At 35.1% G+C, this 24,696-nt stretch overlaps 2 protein-coding genes and 1 non-coding gene across 4 annotated transcripts; 1 reads left to right on the forward strand and 2 right to left on the reverse strand.

Annotated features, from left to right (window-relative positions):
- Positions 1–2,438: 2,438 nt before the first annotated feature.
- LOC140034952 (guanylyl cyclase 1-like) lies at positions 2,439–10,907 on the reverse strand. Of its 2 annotated transcripts, none has more exons than XM_072073871.1 (11): positions 10,640–10,907; positions 9,542–9,562; positions 9,290–9,457; positions 9,060–9,184; positions 7,574–7,685; positions 6,283–6,357; positions 5,575–5,663; positions 5,285–5,346; positions 3,786–3,858; positions 3,346–3,421; positions 2,439–2,681 (listed from the first exon to the last, which is right to left on the reverse strand). In XM_072073871.1, exons 2-11 carry the CDS (start codon positions 9,545–9,547, stop codon positions 2,616–2,618), a joined length of 852 nt encoding a protein of 283 aa, XP_071929972.1. In that variant the 5' UTR covers positions 9,548–9,562; positions 10,640–10,907; the 3' UTR covers positions 2,439–2,615. The 2 variants fall into 2 exon arrangements, 1 of the variants encoding a protein (XP_071929972.1); XR_011838843.1 differs by having other exon boundaries at positions 2,559–2,681; positions 3,740–3,858.
- A 7,438-nt stretch (positions 10,908–18,345) lies between these two features.
- On the forward strand, positions 18,346–22,019 carry LOC140034953 (rop guanine nucleotide exchange factor 5-like). The gene is made up of 7 exons (XM_072073872.1): positions 18,346–18,943; positions 19,467–19,583; positions 19,743–19,897; positions 20,225–20,299; positions 20,372–20,665; positions 20,948–21,304; positions 21,406–22,019. The coding sequence occupies exons 1-7, from the start codon at positions 18,658–18,660 to the stop codon at positions 21,886–21,888; spliced, it is 1,767 nt and encodes a 588-aa protein (XP_071929973.1). The 5' UTR covers positions 18,346–18,657; the 3' UTR covers positions 21,889–22,019.
- Positions 22,020–22,824: 805 nt separating this feature from the next.
- TRNAP-AGG (transfer RNA proline (anticodon AGG)) lies at positions 22,825–22,896 on the reverse strand. The gene has a single exon. It is a non-coding gene; the product is annotated as a tRNA-Pro (tRNA).
- Between the last annotated feature and the right edge of the window lie 1,800 nt (positions 22,897–24,696).

Here is a 24,696-nt window from a genome sequence, read left to right on the forward strand (position 1 = left end):
ACCTTGACAGCTAACTTAGCACATGCTTTCAAGACTGTATGGACATGTGTTATTATATTAGTACGTTTTTGTTTGTTCTACGGGGCTTTCGGTTTATGTGCTTTGTGGGGGTTGTGACCATCGGCATCTACCCATGCAGCAGTGTCTCCATCTTATATTGCAGAAATGATGTTCCATGATTGTCGATGATCTCCCTGTCTTTGTACACTTGATTTGTTTTTCCTAATTCCTCCACGGCTGTACGCTTGTCTTGGTCCCATGTTATACAACAGTTATGTTCCGACGACTCTCTCCGTCCCAATTATTTGGAATCCAACTTTTTAAAAATAGTAGTGTTTTATTACGATATGATCAGAGAGAAGGGTTATATTAAAAAGAGAGAGTTTAGAAGATGTCTTAACTTTTTCTACGCGACAAATATTTTAAGATATTTTAAAATAAAAAGTATGATACTTTTAGTGAAACGAAGGGAGGGAGTATAATATTGAACAAACTAATCGGCATGCATTGGCAGCTAAACGTTTTGGATTGTAAGTTATTTGGGATTATTTGGGATATTTTTACTGTAGCACTTTTTGTGATGTGATGTATGTGAGATAAAAAGATATTGGGAAGATAAAAAGGTGTATTGAAAATTGTAAAGATGATGTAAGCAAATAAAATTGGGGAAATATGAAGCAATCCAAACATACCCGTTTCTTCTGCATTATTATGGCATGCAAAACGAGATTAAGAAGTAAAAGTTCACCATATAAAATTTTCAAAAAGAATACAAGGAAGACGGTCAAAAGTTAAAGGATGGGATGGATAGATTATTAAATTAATCAAATCAAAACAAGAACAGGGGTGGTGTGCGAATAAGAACAGAATTTGCCTACTGATTGCTGATGAATTATTTGAACAGTTTTTATGCGTTGAAATGGAAAGCAAGTCTTTGGTGAAAACATCACCAGAGTGCCGGGCAAGTTGCAATAAACCTACCCTCCGCGTGTTTGCTCCTTCTGAACTTAATTATCTCTTTCCCCGACTGATTGTTCTTCAACTTTTAGCATCGCTCGAGGCTGCTTCACAAGAAGGAAACAGCAGCAGCAGTACTTGGTATCTAATCTTGCTATTAATAATATTTCATTTAGCTCAGTAAATAACTTGTGGCCTTAAAAAATAGCACTCCCATTCAATCCAGTTTCATGTGAACATTTTCTTTATTCCTTCGGTAAAAGTAACAACCTAATCTCTATCGTCTCAAAGCCTCTTTTTTTCCCGCAAAGCCAAAAATGGGTACAAATCCTAAGCATAAAGAAACACTTTCTTTATACTCGATTAATTAAACTTAGGAGTGCAAGTTTAGGCAAGCGTGATTTTTTGAATGTTTGGCTACTTGCTATCAGCTTTGACGTGGGACCAAATATGAGGCCGCAAGAAAACATACTTATCGCAGCTTTCTTCCCCTCCAAAATTCAAATGGGGGCGAGGGTGATAAGATTAGTGGACTAGAAACATATAGTATATTATAGACGCCCCCCCTGTCCCTTTTTTTTTTTTTTTTTTGGAATAACATGAAACCATGTGCTTTTACGCAAGCACAAGTACAGAGATGTATGTTCCAAAGATAGACAGACTGCCCCCGGATCAAGGGAAAAGAGAAATTATGTCGGGAGGACACAAAGGAAACGCTTCAATCGCACAAGGAATTTGTTGGAAAGATTTAATATGTCTTCCACTACTAAATGCATTCACTCATTTTCACTCCACTTCTTGCCTGCCCGCATTTCCATCACTATTTTCCAACACCCTTACTGCTCTACGACACCCCGAGTCCTAACTAAATGCTGCTGCTGCAGCAGTCCCCACTTCTAACTCCCTCTCCATGCATTTTCTGGAATCTCGCGACAGGCCTTTAACAATCTGCTAGTAAAATAAGTACTGAGTTTGTTTGGATGGTTGCTTGCTTGGATCTTGGGTACCTTTCAAAGACTTTAATTCGTAAATTCTTGTTTCTGTTCCCGGCCGCGGCCCAAACGGTCCGAAGTCTGGAGAGTGCTCTTGTTTTAGCGTGACGACCATGCAGGCCCATGATAGCTAGTAAGAGTTCGTTCAAGGACTCCAGGCTGTTATTAACATTTTTTTTTTTTGGCTGGGGAGCACAAGGGAAAAATAAAACTGCTGTTTTCGATCATATTAAACTATAACATTACGAGTATCCAGCTGATTGCTAGTTGTCCCATTAAACCAACTATTTGTTTTTATTTCTATGTCTAAAAATAATATCTTCTTTTGTAAAAGATAATTGTGAAGCGTTAATAAATAGGATTAATCTTAAGTTATTTATCGTGTATACACTTTTATCATTAAATACATAAAATATAATTTGAATTTGAAATTCAAATTTTACATATACGTCGTACATTCAAGCGTAACAGTGTATAATACTGTCAGTGTATTAGAAGAATTTTTATACTCGGTTCATTTTATCAATGGGAACCAATTATACGAGGGGTAATACAATGACCATATCAATTAATGCTCATCTGCTCAATCTACAACCATACACAATCAGCTTTGCCATATGCTACACATGCAACGGCTGGCTTGCCAGATCCCAGAAATATCAACATTCAACAATTATGACGAAATAGTGACCCAAAAGGATTACTGCCCTTCTGTTCTTTCTCCAAGGAGATCTGCATAGAAATAAAATACCCAAATTCAGTGGCTTCCACAGCACAATCATATTATCTAACAAAAGAATTACGCCCGTATGAAAAAAAAAGTAAAAAAATTCGGTCACTATAAGCTTAAAAAATGATAATAATTCTGCTTCAATGCTTCAATTATGAAGCTTTCTTTGCCACTATTGTAATAGACTTCATGTAGTAAGAAAGCGCTAGAACAGGATAAAAAAATCGAAGCTCGAATAGCGAACACTTGAGATGACCATAACATATTTGTGGCATATAGGCCCTTCTTGATGCACTCAGAAAGCTGTAATAATCAAGATGCATATCTATAACTGAAAGATAAATGGCAAGACCTGTCCATTATCAAATCCATATTCAGACAAACCGGGATGCAGCCATTTGCTCATAATGGAGGATAAGGATAGGAAATGTTGCTTGTTTGATGATAAATTACACCTTTTTATAAAGGTTATTTGAAATAGGCATTGCAAATACCAAGGTCAAATATCTATAATGAAAATAGTTTGAGAGGTCAAATAGCTACAGGCTTCAAAAGATGCAGTAGCGTATGAGTGATATAACTGAACTCAGAATTAAGATACAGAAGAATGTCCAAGTTTTAGGCATGAAAGTGAAGGAACAGAAATTTGGTATGGAAATAGATTACCAAAAGAAGATCTTCATCAGTGCCAAAGGCTTTGCGGGCCTCTTCTAGACGTCTTGACGTCATCCTCTCATGTTTCCTGCAAATTAGGTACAGTAGATGTTACTTAAACAAGCTTGCTTCAATGCTGCTCTTCAGACAACAGATATATAAGAACTAACAAAAACTAGAATCTCAAAGCAGATGTCCACCCCCCCTTGCCCCCGCCCCCGCCCCCCGGTGACTGGATGAGATTTCACAATGTACATATCCATTCAGTGTAGTCAAGCTCTATATTTGAAAAATTATCCCCGTAAAACTCATGTAACAGAATCAACAAACCAAACCAGTCATTACATGAGCAAGGAAGATCATACAGCAGACACACACAAAAAATGCACATACATCACAGACATACACATACAGCAGACCCGATAAGGGGATGATCAAATGATATTAGAAACCTTGAGCTAGCAGGATCCCGAATTTCAAACTCGTCCGTAGCAGCATCATAACCGCAAATTATGACATAGTGACCTACAATATCGTTCAATCAAATTCACAAATAAAAAGGAATGACACAAGTAAAATGATAAGACTGCAAAAGGAGACTGAAGGTCAGTCGAGAGCAAAAGAGCTCAGTTCAACAATAAATTCACCATGAAACAAGGTCTTACAGTGAAGATCGTACAACTTTGACAAAGCTAAAGCATGTGCTTGTTGTTATAAATGGTTGACCTAGTTTTAAGGACTAAACTAACAGCCAAAATTACACAGGCGATGATGTCAAATTAAAATGAGTACAGACAATTACTATCTTTACATACTAATCATGGGGATTAATCACTGAATTGGAAGATCAGTATCATATCTAAAGAATATCAAGCTTGCAATACTTCTATCAATGAAAATTTGTGAACATAACGATCACCTATCAGAAACATTAAACAACAAGCTTGTAATAGTCCTACCATCTCATCAAGGTATTACTTGCTCACATAATCTGCAACTGCACTTCAGTTTCTTATGATTATTATCTTCTTAAACAAATATATTCTCTTAATAGTTAATTCTAACATAATTAAATTCCTTCACTATTTTGTATTTCAGATACGAGCACGAGTATCATTACACTTTTAGCCAAAACAGTACATTAGAAACGTTGCAAGGATGTCTCTTAGTAGGTGGTACGGTTTAAAATTTAAGAATGATATAGCTATGAGACATTTAAGGTAAAATATGCCAGCTAGGGGCAATGAATGCTTGACTTGTGCATAATGGTGCATCCATAAATAAAAATTAAGGGAACATCTGTTCCACTTGATCCAGTGGTTGAGTGAGTGAGAATTATTGATGCTCATTAACAAGAAAGATTCAGAAAAAATGTATCCAGTTAAGCCACGGCAGCTTAAGTAACTGGAACTCCATTTTCATTCCTAAATCAAGGTGATTTTTTCCTGAAAATTAAACATAATCCAGTCTTATAAGTTAGTGCTGTAAAAGTAGGTTGGTTCTCGAAACTTATACCAATTATTTCAAAATATAGACATTTATCTAATATATTTGAGACTGTTGACCATGTAATCCTATAACAAACAAATGGCAAAATATTTCTAGCCTTCAAGAAATGATGTAAAATGATAGTTTACCCACTTGGATACACCAAATATTCTATAACAAAGTTTAAAGATAAGATCTCTTTATCTCATGTGTGATATGCAGCTATTGGATGTTTAAAAAACAATCTTAGCTTTTCTGAGAATGGTCAGGATTTCCAAAGTTTCCATATCATCCTCCATATTCCGAAACTCTTAATGAAGCACCATGTGAACTGGTAAGAGCTCTTCATCTTTGGAAGGCTGTATCTTCCAATATATGATTATATTACTCATTTTTCTACCGAAAGAAAGATAACAAGTTCAGAAGTTAAGGACACCTAAGAAGAAAAAGCAACGATTCTCACCAGTATAACCTTGGCAATCATCATAGATGCCCGATATGCAAACATCCTTTATCCAAGATCGACTGCATAGAAGAATCACAAAGGAAATGCAAAAGGAAGAAATCAGTGTTAAAATAAGATTTCGATAAGAAAAATTTCAGTCGAAGCATCGATAGAGGCATAGGAGAAAAAGGATGCAGGGCAGCTGCCTTCTTCTTAAAGCCAAAGTTAAAGTCAAAATGGATGAATGGACACCCAAAATGGAAAGGCCATTTTCCAAATATATAATGGAAAGAAGTAAAATGATATACCTTAATATATACTGATCAATTAAAGCAATTACGATATAATTTCCAGACAACACCATCGACGCAATTTCTTCTCCACTAATAGATCTGCACTGTAAAACAAACAAGATGTGATTTCACAAGGATGAAGAGACTAAAAGATTCCACATGTCTAATATCAGATGAACAGAGACTCAAACAAGATATACTTCAAAAAAGCTGGATTCACACAAATTCAGATCCTTTCTGAAGAAAGGAACAAGAGGCAAAAAGAATTAGTGATTAGACTTGAAAATAAATATAAGATGCTTCAACATACAGAAGATAAAAATGCAAAGATCAAGATCAACTACCCAGGTCTTGCTTTGTTTTTCCATTATTTATGGCTGCTTATGAGTACTCTATCTAATTTCCTTTTCACATATCTTCTTTTATTTTCTTTCTTTGAATAAAAGGAACCAGACAAAAGGGGGGGGGGGGGGAGGGGGGAGATGAGAGGGAAGCCATTATTCTAAAGAGCAAATTATCAAGTTTTTTCTTAAGGATGACATCAAACTTATGTGGCCTCATCACCTCGTCTACTTTATCGATAAATTCTAAATGTTACACCACATTACTCCGTAATGTCTCTCTAGTTTTGACAGTTTAGTACTATTATGTTGAGATGCTGTTTGGACCGACTATGGAATCTCCGGAAACACTATAACAATGAAGGATAAGAATCAAAGTTACCTCTATATTTATTCCAGCATCACGTGCTTTCTTAAATAGCATATCAACTCGCAGCAGATCACTTGGAAGTTGGTCCTGCAAAAGCTCTTCTTTGAGAAAACAGCACATGGCAGAATGACAAAAAGCTAATGAAAGTAAGTGAGCTACACCAATGCCAATATGCTTTGGATAAATTTAGCTACTTAAGTTTCTCGTCTTGAGTATTTAACCTCAAATACCAAAAACAGAGTAAAGGTAGAGTGGAATTAATGTGGTAATACAAAGCTGAAGGGTTCAAAAAAAGATGGCTACAAATAAGACCACGCAACTAAATGACCTTACAGATCCCAAGGAAAAACACACAACCACTTTTCTGGCTTGGAAAAACCACTCTTCTAGCTCAATCTAATAATCTAAATCTTTCCCAACAAAAAAGAAAAGAAAAAAGAAGGAAACAAAAAAAAGAGGAAAGCATGGGCAATATGGAAACAAAGAACAAAAACTTGTGCTTCTGCATATTTGCTCTAGCTGTTCTTAGACAAGCAATTTATCAAAGGCTACTTAGATTAGGTCATCATGATTGAAATAAAATAATTATTCAAGCGAAGCACATCAGACAATGGAAACTAATATGCCATAACAGGCAATAACAGGTCAGAACAGAAAGGTGGTAACCAGCAGACTTAGATGCTGCAGATTTCAACATGTAGGCTTAATTCTAAGCCAATATCAATTTAAACAGTCAAGATGTGTTATATAGTGAGACACATCAGAATCCCCAGTCTGTTGGACCTTAATACATAAAGGTTTTTCCACGGAACTAGGGAACTAGAGTTTGAAACAAAAGTTTTACAAGTCCAGTTTACCATTGGAAAACTGATGATTTACAAAAGCCAATGCAAAACTATTTCACATATAAAAGGTTTACAGTTTTATCCATGTCCTGTCAAATTATTATAATAAGTTCAGTGGCAAAAATTCCAGCATGTAGAATATGGTTACCAGAGAAATCAAAGAGAGAGAGAGAGTAGGAGTAGTCATAATCTAATATCTGACTGTCCTGCCAAATATTAAACAAAAAAATCAATCAGGCAGTAAACCAGTTAAAAGTTGTAACAGGTACAAGCCAGTCGTAAAATTCTTCAAGGGTTCAAAAGGCATCTTAATGATATCTGCGTCCACAAGACTCAAACTGATACATAAACCAAAAAAAAAAAAGCTATCTTCCACCTGAACAGCCTCAAAAGTAGCAGCTAAAAATTCAAGCAGATTATTGCAGATATACAAATTCATTCATGAAATTGGACATCACCTTGTAGAAAGTCTCCCCAAGAAAATTTGGGTTGGCTCCTAATGTTACTGTGAAGTAGGAAAATTTAACTGAAAACTTTTGCAATAGATATGCCAAGTCAACTGTCCAAATACTGCAGAAAAGAATGGTGTTAGACTTATGGTGCAATTACCGTCAACAATATAGCCATAAAAGCTTAACATGGTGTTAAAAAAAAGGAAGATATAATACTGTAAAAAGGAAGCATAAAATAATTAGGTCCCACTCTATCAACAAATGCATGCGAGTAGAAAGTAGGATGTTGTGGGGTCAAATATCTTTCATTCTGACCTAAAAATTTAATACTTTAGATATAGCAGTTTCCAATTTAGAAATGCAAACATCAATTCGATACAGATTGCAAAGGAATGTAAGAAGTTAAATCTCTACACAAGACATACATTCATATGCATTTGAATCACAAAAACTCAGCTACAAAATGATCCAATCATTAGAGGACCTGCACTTCAGAACAAAGTTAAGTGGCATAACTGGGATGGAAGCTTTGAAAAGACAAATGAAAGGCGAGCAAAAAGCTCATTCACCTTTCCCTGCATTCCAGGTCAGATAACCTGTGAAAGTCAAACATAAGTTCCTAATAAAATTGGAAATATTCCATCTATGTTTTCTAGAAAACAGCACTCTATTGAACTCAACTTTAGCGAAAAAACACAATCAAATAACCTTGATATCCTTTCATGCATTTTGCCATATGTTTCATAATACGAAATGAACTGCTGCAGAAGATAAACAACAACACACATAAAAATGGCCTGAGGGGAAGAAGAAATAAAATCGAGCAATCTTGACACTTCGATATTAAAATGTAATTGAAGAGCCTTTTTCTGGTGTTTTGTTTAATTTGTATTAAACAGTTTCAACGGTAACTTCAGCAAGAAAATTGTCTGATTTTGCAGGAACAAGGAGCTGATGAGATGTTAGAACAACATGTCAATATGTATTCTTTCCAACATAAGCTCTTATAAGTGCTAGTCAACAAAGATTTACTACAAATGGAAGGCCGACCTTGGCATTATAAAGTTGCTTTCAATGTCTTATTCAGATTCCTTCGTATGGGCATATAAATGTCATACAACTATTTCTGAAATCTAGATCACATGGGTTGGTTGGACTTTTCAAACAAGAAACTCATACCACTGCCTTTTCACCAATTTAACAAAAAGTTTCACCATATTATGAATTTACAGAATTCTAGATCTTTGATTCCTCATGTGCTAATCAAGTAATTATAAGAAGCCCAACTACACAAATTCACCTAAAAGTTCTTATCGTGAATATGTAAAGTCATACATATCCCAGCAAAGGTTTTGCCATAGAGGCACACAGTATATGGACAAAAAGAGCAAACAGTGAGGTACTGGACCATGGGGCATTCAGAGCAGCAGAAAAGTATGTTTCTGTGAAAGAACATTAATAAAGCTGGCACAGTAATGGAAATAGATGGCACCTTGTCGTACAACAGAGGCCTTCCAGTTCCTGAATATCACCACTGTTGATGCCTAGAGTTCTCAGAACCATCAAAACACAAGCAAGTCCACAATCCCATGTGTACTGCTGGTTTATGTGTGGTACCTTAAAACCATAAACAGCATGTGACGGACGAACTATGAAATTCACAGCATCAAAAAATGTAGTTCGAAAAGTATCCACTGAATGAAGCTTTGCCAATTGACTTACTTCAACGGAGCCTGAATGGGATAAGGTGTCATTTTTGGACCTCTCCCTGCTCAAAAGCAGCTTAAAAGGGTAAGACTCGACCAAGTTCAAATAAGTCCCAGGTGGTCCCTGATTATTTTCTTCTTCTGCTTTCAAAAACTTGTTGAAAAGAAGATATAGAGGCCACATCTAAGACCAAATTAATAGAACACAGGTCAGTGCAAGCTATCCACTTCCTTGGCTTGATAGAATTGTTCAACAAAAGGTCTTCACCTTCATGCTCTTGCTACACAACTGCAAACGGAGTATGACATGGATCAATTGAGCAAATAATACCAAAATCTAAGGGTGACACACCATTTAAGAATTCAGAACAGTCTGGATCAGGAATGCCGACACTAATTCAATTTTGACCCAGTTTCACTCCGGCTTTTAATCCGGCACTAAAAGCAATGCAACATGTAAAACAAGTGCAGGTCGTAAAGCTGTTAAAGTTTAACCAAAGCAATACATGGGATTGTTACAGCTGTCAGACATGCAAAAGGCTCATGAACAAAAGTCACTGTGGAACATCATTCCATCTACCTTTGTGGTCTTCTCTTATCTTCCTAATTGTAATGTTTGCCTAAACAGGAGAAAGCTCAGCACACAGACACAAAAAAAATAATAATAAAAATAAGAAAAAAAATAAAGGGGTCTGCCCACACCTAAAGGCAAGGCTGCACACATGCTTTGTAGAGTCAGCATTGTCATGAGAAACCTGGTCATGCTTATTACCAAAATTACACCTTTATCCAAGCTGCAATTTCTTCTCTACTAGAAGATAATAGCATCATAACATATTCTGAGAACAAACAACTCATTCTATCAGAACTGTTCCTGATACATGAAATTCCCATTAAGACGGTAGCATACGACAGGCAAAATCAGGTAAAAAACGAATGGTTTTCGGCAATTATGTGGTATGGCGAAAGATTGAGTCAAGTCCAGCCAATTCTCATAAACAAATAAACCATTGCAAAATCCCACCCCAAACGCCAAGAAAAGTGAAAGCCATCAGAATTCAGCAAAAGACACCCGATAAAATAGACAAAGTCAAGCAGGAGGCATGATCATATCAAAGAAACCGAATTAATCAAATTTAACAACCTTAAAGAAAATTATAGCCAAAAACAAATAAACATAAGGCAGAATATCGCCATCCATCCTATAGATAGGTATTGCAAATAATAAATTAGTAAGACAAATAAGTAAATGCTTGCATTACAAGACAATGATGAAACAGACATCCAAGAGGGCACTCAGTGTACACAAAAGCGTTGCTGGAGAAAAAAAAACAAAAAAAAAAAAAGAGGGGAAGAGAAATCATACCCTCCTGGCTTTTAAGAATTGATGAAGCAAGATAAAAGTGTTGCTTAATACTTTATCTCTCGCGCTGGCTCTCTGGATGAACCTTTGGTGTAAATTCTTGCTTCTTCTTTTCTGGTTCTTTTTCGATTGATCATTCTTGATTCTCCTGGTCCTGGCTCCTCAGTTGAATGATTCAAGATCTTTACTGAAACATTTATGTTTTAGTTCGTGGGTCCCTGTTATCTATCTTTTCATTTATCTTTTATGTCCTAGCGCGTAGCACATAGGTTTAGACTTTAGATTGTAAAATATTTTGTCTTAATATTCTAAAGATGATAGAAAATGCAGGTGGCAGGTGGCAGGTGGCAGTTGGCAATTGGTTGTGTTGTTAATCCACAATACTTTTTTCCCAAGGATTACTACATAGTAAAAAACGCGATTTAAAAACGATTTATTTCAGTTGGTTGTGATAGTTTTCTCGATACATTAAATGGTATCATATTAAGTAATCAAAATTTTGAGGAATCTAATATTCAGAAAGAAGAAAATGTTATGTAGTTCGTGGTAAGTAAAATACAAATAATCAAAATCACCTTTTCAAACACTTAATAAGAAAAACTTTATACAAGAAAATAATTAAAGAGGAAATGCAAAATTTTGCGCACAAGGATTTATTTCAAAGGTAATGAAGAATGTCCCTGATTTAAGTGGTCGCGGGTCTGGGTCTCTTGCCGTAAATCTGCGGCATGCCCCAAATGCAGGCCTCACCTGAACTTAAATCAAGGTCCAGAAAAGGTAGGGTTTCGCCTTGGCCCAAATCAGGCACACGCACGCTGGACTCTGGATTCCAACAACGGGGTCCTGTGTCTGTTACCAATCCAGATTAGCTTTAAATTAGGTATTGCTCTTGATGTGTGTTTCAGGCTAATCGGCACACCATAAATAAAAAATTACAAAGGGAGTCGGTTATTCTAAGGAAGTTGGAGAGTGGTTTAAATATTTCCCTAATTAGTTTAGGCGCCAGCTATGGACAAGCTACCTACGTCAGAGAACACCAGGACTTGGGGCATTTGTGTTGGATTCATGAGTTAGGCCTTTGTTTGATAATTTAATTCAACATTTAAATTTAATGGATTCATATCTTAATATATATAGACGCGTTTGATAACGGAACATTGAACATATGAAGTGACACTGAATTTCGTAGGCAAAACTTGAATAAAAAAGTAAATGATAAGCTGTTCACTTATCATTTAATATGATATACACTCAAAATGTATCAAATTTAGACATTAACAATTCAATAATTTAATGAATTCAAATTTCAGTTTTCAAACTTAAATTTTATCAAATGCACCCTTAATCTTACTTGCTTTACAACCAACAAAAGCATCTAGGTTCTAGGCTGAAAGAGCAAACATTAAAATTAGTTCCATATGCAATTAAACACCCTACACTGAATGGTGAGGTATCAACGGATCATGTTAACATCAAGCCGAGGAACTTGATGAAAAATTAAACTATGAAATGCTGTCGAACTGGCTAATCTTTTGTTTCTTTTCTTTTTCAATTTTATGACTACTTATTAGTAGTTATATTTACCACTTAATGCTAACAAGGTACTCCCTCCACTATCACACGGATCAAGAAGTGTAAATTAATATAGTTAATGTAATCATTTTTTACATAATACTTTCCTCTTGTGCTGGCCCGTTAATACTAGTACGTTTACTTTAGCTGTATTTTTATTACTGCTAAAGTGGTTCATCAATCAATAGAATAGTGTATCTGTTGATAAGGATGTACATTAAATACGGGGATAGTAGCAAATTGATAGATTAAATTATTTTTTATTAAAAAAAAGAGAAATAGGCCTATAATTTGAGACAATCACAAAAAGGAGGAAAATAAACCCACCTTTATGAGACAGAAAGAATATATAGGCCCAATTTGACAAATGAACGTTTATTTCAAATTTTATTGTAACCTACGGTAGAAGTTTTACTATAACTTATTGTAGAAATTATAGGAAGAATTTTTAAAATGAAATTTTTTTTAATGTGTTTTGGGTATTTTGAAATGTGTGATTTAAAAACTTTTTTAAAATTACTATAGTTAAAGTTATTAATAAATTTGTAGGAGACAAACTTGGCCAAAAACTCCTTTGCCCAACAGCGACATATTAGTTTTCAACTACATTTCTACACCCTTTGACTTATTTGCTGATGGACGAACAACACATGACATGTGCAACAACAACACAACATCGCAAGTGCACTCAACTGCTTATTTGCCATGATAGTACACGATCAATCCTCAATGAACTTACAACAACATGTAGTTTGATTTTTATGGGTACGGCAGAGATGGTTGGTTGATTTGAATAAAAGGCCATCAATACAATCATGAATGAGATGTATAGGAGCAACTGCACGTGCATGCAAAGCGGGGGATGGCTTTGAAATGAAAACTCGCTGTTTTTTTGGGGTTGGCAGGCTTCTGTCTGTCCGTTAGGAGTACTTCAAAATTGAAGAGGAGAAGATGCCCGTTTTCAAAAGCTAGCCACTAACTGGATTTCATTTCTGATGCATGCATGGGTTGGGTGCCCGTCGAATTCAAAAAACAAAAGGCCAGTTGCCACCCAATCGTCGAGTGGAAATTAAATGCAACTACTGACTGACTGGCAGCTAAAGTTGGTTGATCAAAGGAAAAGAGGGGAGGAATCAGTCGGCGTTTGCATGGCAGAAAGTCAAATAAAGGTTGTGGGTTTTGTTGGCAACGGTAAGTTTAGAAAGCGCAAAAAGGCAGGCACGGTGTCTTTGATTAGCTTTTTCTGCATTCGTTTAAATCAGTTGTTAACTAGCTAGCCGTTTCTGTTTGGAACTTTTTGCCGCTCCCTTTTTCTTTGTTAATAAGTTACCGCTATGACTTGTGATGAGGCAGTATATGTTGTAGTCTATAGAGACAAGAGAATAGGCGGCGCCGGCGACACATTCATCTTACCCTACCGGAGAACTGAACTAGAAGACCTCACATATATATATATATATATATATATATATATATGTATGTATATTGGCAACATGCCAGCAACAGAGGAAAGCATTATTAGGTTAAGGTGTCGATTATCAGTAGAGTTGAATACGATCGACCAAAAGGATGCCGACCAAAAAACAGAGAACTATAAGCAACCAAACGAGACATCGACTAACTCCTACTTAATTCCGAAGAAGATACTTTATTTAATTAACAAAGACAATGCAGAAAAAGGAAAGCTGCTTTGCACCCTACTTAGTACATTGGTTGGATAAACTGTGTAGATATATTTATTGGAGTATATAGCATATGGATGATGGTTAATTTTTTGTTTCCTCAAAACTGGACTGGACAAGACTGAGATTTAAAACCTGCACTTCCCACGCATCCTTTTATCAGACTTGGTGTCGTCTATCCGCAGTATATGAAAAAATTCAGACTGGCTGCTGGCGTGACTTTGATTATAATGCTACCTTTTCCTAAACTTCACAATTTTGATTTGCGTTATAATTAATTTTGGAACGGGATGTTACAAAGCAAGGAGCCCACTGGTTCGATTTCCTATCCTGCTTAACTAGTAGTATGCTTTTAGGCGTGATGAGATATATTTCAAGTACCACCGTTTGGATTAGCCATTTTTCCAAAACACAAGTTTTTCAAAGACAGTGTTACAGTAATACACAATAATTCAAAAAATATCTCATTCACACGATATATCGAAATTTTCAAAAAATTTTTATAGTACAAAATTTTCATATACACTGCTACAGTAAAATTTTTCAAATATATTCCCAAAAAACAGCTAATCAATCCAAACAGATAACTCAGAAATGAATGTTAAACAACACACGAATGTCTAATCCTGCCTGCTGATAACCTGTACACTCTCTCTTGCAAAATTGGAGAATATCATAGGCATCCAGATCAGACTAGTGAACCACCAAATTGAAATTGAAACATACCCGTATTTTTCAATTTGAGTAGGAGAACTGCTCAACCATAACTGTTTTTCCAGTAAACCAAAGCCTAATAAGCTTTTTGACAATTGAACAATGCCCGTGTTTTTCATAAAAAGACGTCTGCATTTGGCGTTTACCTTTATGGATATTGGTATCACTGTCACCGAACTTATTTTAATTGTCTACCGAGGTCTACAAAAGAGTCATTGGAACTCTAAATTGTAGCTCCATTTATTATACAATGGACTGAAATTAATTAGTAATTAAAAACGTTAGTGCATTCTTGGGGTCTTCGTTCCACAAACATACCTAATTAAAACTTATGGTCAAAGGCTCAAACACAGCTAAGTGAGAAATCCAAGATCATCAAAAGACAATAATTGTAAAATGATGGAGTGTATATATGCCACAAGTTAATGGCATGCAACATTTATGTTTCGAGTGCTTCTACTTCCGATATCATCATTATAAGACTGATCGTTGATAAATGATACTCCCTCCTTTATAATTGACGTTTAAGGTTTTGCACACCAATTAAGAAAAGTTTTTTATTGGTTAAATCTGTACACTACTTTCCTTTTGTACCCTCATTAATTGTCCAATTTACCCATGTTTTCTCTCACTAGAGTATTAAATGGTACTGTTTTACTAGGTCAAAAGCAATGCAAACTAACTCTCACTAAACTAGGAATAGTAATTAAGAACCCTGTATTGGAAAAGAGAGATAAAAGGATAAAATTGTAAAAAAATAATTAATACTGTATGGGAATAATAAAACGACAGATAAAAGTACACCAGAGCAAATTTCTTAAACGCCCGTTACAATAAAAGGAAGGGAGTAGTAAAATCTACTGCGTGCTTGTACCCTGGGACAATTATTAGTCTGTGGTCCTCATGAATCATGATCGATAACATCAAATTTTGTTGCTTTACCCCCTTTTCATTCTGATTGGAAAATTCTTAGTAGTATTTCCTTTCATCACTACTTCACTAGCAGTGTAACTCAAAAGACGTGGTAAAGAAAAAAGATTAGTGAAGCTTCCAACAACAATAAACTTTTTGGTTTTAGATTAAAAACGTGCTTAATGCTAATTAATATATGTCCTGCGGAATTGATAACATATTCGTATAATGAAACGTTAGTTCTAATTTATAAAGTTCGATCCAGCATTCTCAAGAATCAAACTTTGTGGTCGCCGGGGTTAGGTGATATGTGGAGTTGGACACCTAATTTTAAACTTTCACCAGCTTATTTGAAGTTTTCAACACTTTCATTTATTGGGGTTTCCTCTGCTTTGAGTTTGGAAGGGTCCCCAAGCCATCCAGAAATTAACTGCTTGGTTTGGATTTCAGGCAGCCATGTTTAACCTTACAAATTTCAAAGTTCATACACATTTATTCCCGTCATTTATGCTTCATAATATACTGCATGCCATCACATTTATGACTTCCTCTGCAACCTTGAATTCTACATAGTTTGAACAAAGGAGGAGCGTCATCTATACTTGAAAAATTATCTGAATTTTGAACAAGAGGTGTATAACTGTTCTTGCTCATCAGTGCTAGTACTTCTCCCTTCTACCAAAAAAAGAAAGAAAAAGCAACTACTACTCCTTACCTCGAAAGATAAGTAATTATTGTGGTAATTAACAGCAGTATCCTTTTATCCTAGTGTTGGTAAGTAAAGTTATATATTACATGTATAGCTGTCAAACAAGCCTATTTAATTAAGTTCACCCACACCCGCCCATAGATAGATGGGTATGGGTATCTTAAATTTTTGTATATGGATATAAATGGGTTACCCAATAATACCCATTTATTAAATAGGTATTATTGGATAACCCATCAAACTCAATTAACAAATTTAAAATTGTCTTCCCCCAAACCTCCTCTTTTCCCCCACATATTTTTTTTTAAAATTTTTTTATTTTATCATGATGTTAATTACTTTTGTGTCATTATTATTATTATTATTATTATTATTTGGTTTTATTTTCTTTTAGTTTGTTAATTTGCTCATTTTTCAGCATTACCAATAAGGATGACAACGGGGGTGGGTGCCCGCGCAGGGGGCTAATGGGGCGGGAGCGGGGAGAAACGGGGTGGACACTCCCCCGCCCCGCTTTAAAAAAATAAATATATAAAAAATATATGTATATATAATATATAATTTAATTAGTTACAAACTTATGATAATAATACTATTAGTTACATGTATTATATAATGTATATTAGTATATATAATATAATTGATATTATCAATTATACTAATAATTATATGTGTACTAATACAAATTATTAATTGGTTATACTAAATTTACTAATACATTTATACAAATTTCCTAATTACACTTAATACAATAACATTTTTTTCTAAAAAAAAAAAAAACACAAGCACAATAATGAATTAGTGATTGTATTTGTGTCAAAAGTGAAAACTTGACTACTTTAGTTGTATTCATTTCATCATATTGGATTGTATGCAAATAACTTTTGTTTGATTGTTTTTATAAGTTTCAATTGTGAAATTATAATGAATAATAATTTGATGATGTATTGATATTTTAGTACTTGATTATTTACTAAAATTTAACTATAATAAAATTATATAACAAATTTTTATTAGCCCCTTGGAGGCACCCGCGGGGGGAGCGGGGGAGGGGAATTTGTAGGCTGCCCGCCCCAACCCCGTCCCGTTGCCATCCTTAATTACCAATTTATGACAAGTTTTAACCTTTTTTCTTACTTTTCAAAAATTAAATTTTAAATTTACACACAAAAAATGTTAGAGGCTCAAAATTTTTGGATTACGTTTTTATGTTAATTTTTACAGTATTTAGTTCAAAATTTTATATTCTTATTGTTTAATTATTAAATAGTATGTAATTTTACGAATTAGAGTACAGATGGAAAAATTTTGATAATTAGATTTGTTGAGTATTATAAATAAATATTTAAAACGAATGATGAGTATAAAGCATGGTATAAATTGATAACTTCGTTTGCAAAAATGAATTTACAAAAAGTTAAAATAAATGGGTAATTAGGTTACCCAATTCATTTTTTAACTTACCCATTTATACCTATCTAATTAAATTGATATAAACGAGTTGATTCACTTACATCCATTACCCATTTTATCCAATCCAAAGCCGCCCAAATCACCAATTTTAACGCCTCTAATTACATGTAATCCTCTCCATAGGAAATTTATGGGGATAAGCACACTCCACATACTATAGTAATCTTTGTAAGACCTAAAGTTTTTCCTCCTAAACTTTTTCTCATCCTAGGAAAAGCTTTTCTTTTGGTACTTATCCACTCTGCCACTATTTGTAACCATCTGTAATCCAGGCCTCTCCCATTACCAAGTGAAGTTTTTAGACTTGTTAAATACTATACCTCTTCAGCTCAAATGGCTCCCAAATCTATTAATTGCTGGATGAAATTTTAAAATCAATTTTTTTTTACCTTGAAATTTGCTATATTTGCTCGGGAAGTTAATTACATTCCAAAACAACCAAAAATTAAGCAACCAGCATCCAATTTTACCCCTTATTTCCCAGATACCACTTCTTTCATCACTCAGAATCCAAAAGGGTAAGGTTGTAAATTTGCAAAGGCGTTGACACGTCCGTCTACCGTACGGTCATGGCCGTTACTAAACAAATATTTATTTGAATGGGACTCCTTAGATTGTTACAGATAGACGTTGGCACCTGGCCAAAAACAACTTTGAAAATCAAATTTCGCAATCTGGACGTAGCAGAACAGAAGGAATAACATCAGTTCAATCAGTCCACAGTTCCCAGTTATCAGTCATTCAGTCTCAGTCTCTCAGCAGAACACAACCTTAATAGTGCATCACTACCCAAAAAATATATTTTTTTAAAACCTTAATTCTACTTGAATTTTTCTCCCCCCATTTCCATGGCCTCCTTGAATGCAGAACCAAATTGAAAAAGAAAAGTATTTTTCACTTTGGTCTTTCCTTTCTCGCTAGTGGGTTTTTCTGGGTTATATGTATTTTTGAAAGTTTAGATGGAAAATTTAGCTGAGAAGAGCAAACAGAGAGATGGGTCTTCATCAGACTTGCACATTGATTCAACGTCTGAGTCCAAAAACAGCAGCACGTATTCGAGTAAATCGAGTTCTGATGCATCCTCTTTTGAAGCCAAGGCGAGAGACTGTGCTTCTTCACCGGTTCCTAAAGGTTGGCCTCTTCCCAAGCCTCCGCCCACCAAGAGTTTCAAAATTGACGAAGACAAACTCCAAACCAAGGATGATGAGAAGATCAAATTAAGGAAATTTGGTTCCAGAGTTTCAGGTCTGTCGTCATCTTCTTTTGATTATCTCTCCTTTTCTTTTTCTTTTTTTTTTCCCAGAAATTTTCCTTTCATTTTCAAGAAGAAGCTTTTTTTTTTTTTTTTGGGAAAGAAAAATTCTTAGCTTTTGGACATTTCAATGTTTAGCGCCTGAGGAAAGGTAACTGGTCTTTTATTTTTATTTATTTATTTTTTGTGTGTGCATTGATCTTTGTTGCTTTTATATTTGTTGTTGTTTATAGGTGGGAATGAATAGTTCAGTTCAACCAAAATACTAGCTTTGGTACAGTAGATGTGCTTGAACATTTCAATTGATTAGAACATTTAAATTATGTCTGCCCTTACCGTAAGACAATTCTTAACCCAGCCAAAGAGGATTTTTTTTTTCGGTTTTATGCTTCCTTAGTTTGAATGGTTTTCTAGTGTTTGTCGATTCTGGCATTATGATATATTACTTACAACTTTTGTTAATTTGTTTTTCTCCTGTTATTGCTGGCTGTTAATATATTGTTTCGATTTGAACAGATTTAGAGATGATGAAAGAAAAATTTGCAAAATTGTTACTTGGTGAAGATATGTCTGGAAGTGGAAGAGGGGTGTGCCCAGCATTGGCCATTTCAAACGCCTTAACTAACCTATGCGGTAATTGATCACTTTCTGCAAGCTACCTATTTGAGTTTTGATGGTCTTTACAGACAACGCTTTGTATCTGTGAGTCTATGTATCTCCCTGTTACTGCAGTTTCCAATTTTTGGCACACTTGTACAATTAACCATGTTCTCGAAAACTTGATTGTTGTAGCTACTGTATTTGGGCAATTGTGGAGGTTGGAGCCTTTGCCTCCCGAAAGGAAGTTGATGTGGCAAAAAGAGATGGAATGCCTACTTGCTGTGAGCGATCACATTGTGGAATTAATTCCTTCTGTCCAAACACTTCCTGATGGAACTAAACTTGAGGTCGTTTTTCATGTACTTTGTTTTTCAATTGTATATTGCATCTTACTTAAATGTTGCAGGCTTTTCAAGAAATGCCGTTACTGTATCACTTCGGAATTCTATGTTAGCAAAGTCATTGAATAGTTTACGTTGACACTAACATATTACTGAATCATAATTTGTCAAGAGCATAGAATGCTAGACAGTTTTTCAAAAAATTTTTGACAGGAAGTGAAAAAAAAAAAGTATCTATCTATTTTGCCATAAAAGCACGAGTTGATGTCATTATATGGTCTTCACTGTGTTTGCCTCATATATCTTATGGTTTTCATTATATTTTCTCTTCAGGTTATGACTAGCAGACCCCGAACTGATATACTCATTAACCTCCCAGCACTGCGCAAACTTGACTATCTGCTTCTCGTAAGAGTCGTTCCAGGTGAATTGTGTTTTTGATTTATGTTATGAAACTTTACTAAGTCCTTAATTTTGCAGGAAATACTAGACAGTTTTACCACCAGCACGGAGTTTTGGTATGTCGATCAGGATGTAGAAACCCCAGAGGCAGATGGATCAGCCTCCTTTCGTCAAGTGATTCAGAGACAAGAGGACAAGTGGTGGTTGCCTGTGCCCCGAGTCCACCCTAGTGGGCTTCTTGATGATACAAGGAAGAAGTTGATTCACAAGCGTGAATGTGCAGCTCAAGTTCTCAAAGCTGCCATGGCTATCAACAGCACAGCTTTAGCTGAAATGGAAGTTCCAGAGTCATACATGGCAAATCTTCCAAAGGTTTAAACTTTGTTACAAAGCACAAATCCTCATTGTTATCTTCATACTTGTTATGGCATCATTCAAATTACCTTTAAGTGCATTTATTGCTTTGCATTTTGCTTGGCTAATTTGCAGTTGTCCCGCTAAGGTTTATTCTTTTTTTTTTGTTGGCAACCATGCAAATCGATTACGGTGTTCAAAATTCATTTGCTGTGGTACCAGGCTTTGTCCAATTAAACTTATCTATAGGAGCGCTATTATTTCTGTTGAAAGGTGATATGCAACTGTCTTTACTTGCAGAATGGGAGATCCTGTCTAGGGGATGTCATTTATCGTTACATCACTTCAGAGCAGTTCTCTTCAGAGTGCTTACTCGATTGCCTGGACCTGTCTTCCGAGCATGTGGCCCTAGATATTGCCAACCGTGTTGAGGCATCAATCTATGTGTGGCGCAGAAGATTGCGTCCCAGGAACCAGATTTATCATAGCCGCTCTACTTCAAAGTCCTCTTGGGATATGGTCAAGGAACTGATGATTGATGGAGATAAGCGAGAGTTGCTTGCGGAAAGAGCTGAAAATCTTTTGCTCGGTTTAAAACAGCGGTTCCCTGGCCTTAGCCAAACTGCTTTAGATGTTAGCAAGATCCAATACAATAAGGTTTAACTCTCGTTGTGTTTAATTATGCAAATTCTTTTTTCCATCAGTCGTTTGTGTTTCATCATTTTGGCTATGAACTTCTCTCTTTACGACTTTTTCAGGATGTTGGAATGTCCATTTTGGAGAGCTATTCAAGGGTCTTGGAGAGCCTAGCCTTCAACATAGTGGCACGCATTGATGATCTACTATACGTAGACGACTTAACCAGGCAGTCTGATAACTTGTCATCAACTCCAAGAGTAAGTAGAATTGCTCAAAGGAAGGCTGGAAACCCATATGCTGTGCCCGTCTCAGGCACTCCCTGTAGAACAGCCTTCACCACTCCCAACTTTTCACCTGCACCGCGAGCAAGCTCTCCAAGGGGGGAGAGAACTCCACTTATCAGTAGCACCAAGCTTCCTCGTCGTGGTCTTGGAGTAAAGAGGGTATTGACAAACTATCTGGGTGGTGAGTTGAAGGTAAAGAACTGTAGCCTTCTTCTCGAAGGCTTAAGTTCTGTTTCAAACAAAACTTCAGAAGGTACTGTTTGCCGGAGCAGCCTAGAACCTGCTGAGCAGCAGAAGGAGTTATCTGCTTGGAAGTAGGATGTGCCAAATTGGTTTTCTTATAGATAGAAACAGAGAAAAACAAACAAAAAAAACTGTTGTTACAGATGTGCATTAATTAGAAGATTTTTCATAGTAAAAACGTTCCGTACTCCAGCAATCATGTTAAATTGAGTATGGAATACTTTAGCCTGTTGTTGGTTCTGCATCTCTGAATTTGCTGATAGAAAGATGTATTCTTGATGTGTGTCAATGAGCCACCAATTGTGACAAGAACGCCGAGACATTACAGGACATTGCATTGTCACACACTTCAACTAGTTTGAAGGACTCTGTTCAGGGTTTTCCTTCAAGCACATTATTTTCGACACTTCAAGCCAAGGCCCCTGACAGAGTAAATGATGTCAAGTGGTGTCTAACTAAATATTTCAAATCTTAATGAAGTAGATCATGTTTAGTCATCTCAAACCTGTAAGAATTGTCGTCCCCGAAACCAATGGCGGCAAAGATTGTACAAACCTCTGCAGTTGGCAGTGTTAGCTTCCCCTCCCTGGCTCCCCCCTATCCATGGACTTGTTCTTACGAGATTTGTTAATAGAATAAGCAATACTTTTAAGCTTGTCAAAGTAGCGTTTTCACTCCAACTAGTCTGTGAACGCTGTGTTTTCTTCATTTCTAGAGCTTGCTGTGAAGTACATCACGTTGGAGTATGTTGCAATAGGAGGTCTTAGCATCTAGAAGAATCTGAGTAAGAATCAAGAGGTAAGGCTGAAGCTGAAACAGAAAGTCTCGTGTTCTATGTTTCAATGACATGGGACATTTTCTGCTGCTTTTCTCCTTCTCGATAAATGTAAAGAGAAGCCAAAAGGATGGTGGGATTGTCACGTTCGTCATCTATTTTTACCCGGTTTTGTCTGTCCTGGAGACAGGAATTCTGCCAAAAAGCAAAAACGAAAATGAATTAGAAAAGGTAATGGGGCATTCCGAGAATTGAACTCGGGACCTCTCGCACCCTAAGCGAGAATCATACCACTAGACCAAATGCCCAGGTGACGGGCAAAGGGTGCTGATGATCGATATTTAAGCGTTTATCGTTAAACTTCTCTACAAATTTTTTTTTTTTGGGTTAATCGCGCATATTAAGATATTATTTTATGCTTTTCATGTAATTTGTGTCTTACACTTTCAATACACACTCAAATAAAGTTGTTTAAACTGTTAGGATTGGTCAGCAATTAAGGGAGAAATCTTACGGTTCTTCTCACTGTAAGTTTCAGAATTTAAATTTAACAGTTAATGGTGAAAATAGTTGCAAGGAGGGGTGGGAGATGAAAAAAAAACTATTTGATTAGCTAAGTAATGTAATGCAAGTAGAATTTCATAGGGAAAATTATCTAAAACGTCCCTCACATTTTGTAAAATGACTTTTTTCGTCCCTCACTTTTAAAAATGTAATTTTATATCCCTTACATATTCACATCGGTCAAATTTTGTCCCTAACTAGGTTTCCGATCATATTTTGGTAGGAATCCATCACGTGCAAGGCACGTGATCATTTTTGAAAGGTAAAATTGTCAAATTATATTTTACATAATTTAATCTATAGTCTTTCACATTTTATAAAACAAATTTTTTCGTCCATCACATTTTATAAAATAATCTTTTCATCTCTCACATTTCACAAAATGAATTTTTCCATTCTTCACATTTCAAAAAAATGAGTATTTCAATCCCTCACTAATTATGTTGTGAGGGAAACCCTAAAAAAAAAAAATGTGTGTGAATACATTTTGTTTAAATACATGTATATGTCTATTTGATTTTACTTAATAATACGAATAGCATAGATATATGTATGTGTCAATTTGATTTTACTTAACAATACGAATATCATATATTATACGTGATCATTTGATTTCATCTGGTATTAGTTAGTAAAAAATCTTGCATTCACTGTCAAGTTGACCAATAAAGCTATTTTCGATCAAAATACAATAAGAATAAGTTAAATTTGACAAATTTGCCCTTATATCTTTTCATCCAAAAAAGAAATAGAACTTATGATTTAATTAGTTAAAAATGTTAGGTATGAAAATGACAATATTTATTTTTAAATCAAATTAATATAAAAGATGAAATATATTATATGAAAAGTATGGAGAAGATGTAAAAATTATTCAAAAGGAAGAAAAAAGATATAGAAAATCATTAGATAGAGAATATTAGATTGTTTAATTAGATAAGAATTTTGAACATAATTAACAAACAAGGGTAGATTTGACAGATAAGATAAGGTAATTGAAGTAATTTTATTGATTTCTATCAGAATTAAGCATTCAGTCAGGATTCTTATGCTGAAAAAAATACACACAAGTTCAGACAAGTTCAGCAAATGGATTTTCATTTATCAAACACTCAAAACATCAGAATATCTGAAAAAATTCAGATTCAACACTTTTTTATGTTATCAAACAGACCTTAGTCATAATCATATAAAAAGAGAGGATAGCCCACAAGTTGGGTCCAATTACATACATGTGTTTATGTTATTATTATTATTAAGCAAAATCAAATAGACATATACATGTGTTTAAAAAAAAATATATTCACACACATAATTAGTGAGAAATGAAAAATTCATTTTTTGAAATGTGAGGGATGGAGAAATTCATTTTGTGAAATGTGAGGGATAAAAAAATCATTTTATAAAATGTGAGAGACGAAAAAATTTATTTTATAAAATGTGAGAGACGAAAAAATTTATTTTATAAAATGTGGAGGACTATAGGTCAGATTATGTGAAATATAATTTGATAAATTTACCCTTAAAAAATAATCACTTGCCTT

This window comes from Coffea arabica, chromosome 2c, assembly GCF_036785885.1.
Source record: "Coffea arabica cultivar ET-39 chromosome 2c, Coffea Arabica ET-39 HiFi, whole genome shotgun sequence".
Taxonomy (NCBI): domain Eukaryota; kingdom Viridiplantae; phylum Streptophyta; class Magnoliopsida; order Gentianales; family Rubiaceae; genus Coffea; species Coffea arabica.

Excerpts from the sequence above, each read along its gene's own strand:
- LOC140034953 (XM_072073872.1), top strand. The coding sequence starts at position 18,658 with ATGGAAAATTTAGCTGAGAAGAGCAAACAGAGAGATGGGTCTTCATCA. Across the intron at positions 19,584-19,742 it reads CGCCTTAACTAACCTATGCG|CTACTGTATTTGGGCAATTG; the intron begins GTAATTGATCAC and ends TGATTGTTGTAG. Across the intron at positions 20,300-20,371 it reads AACTTGACTATCTGCTTCTC|GAAATACTAGACAGTTTTAC; the intron begins GTAAGAGTCGTT and ends TTAATTTTGCAG.
- LOC140034952 (XM_072073871.1), bottom strand. Across the intron at positions 7,686-9,059 it reads GGCCTCTGTTGTACGACAAG|TATTTGGACAGTTGACTTGG; the intron begins GTGCCATCTATT and ends TCTTTTCTGCAG. Across the intron at positions 2,682-3,345 it reads CTGATGAAGATCTTCTTTTG|ATCTCCTTGGAGAAAGAACA; the intron begins GTAATCTATTTC and ends ATTTCTATGCAG.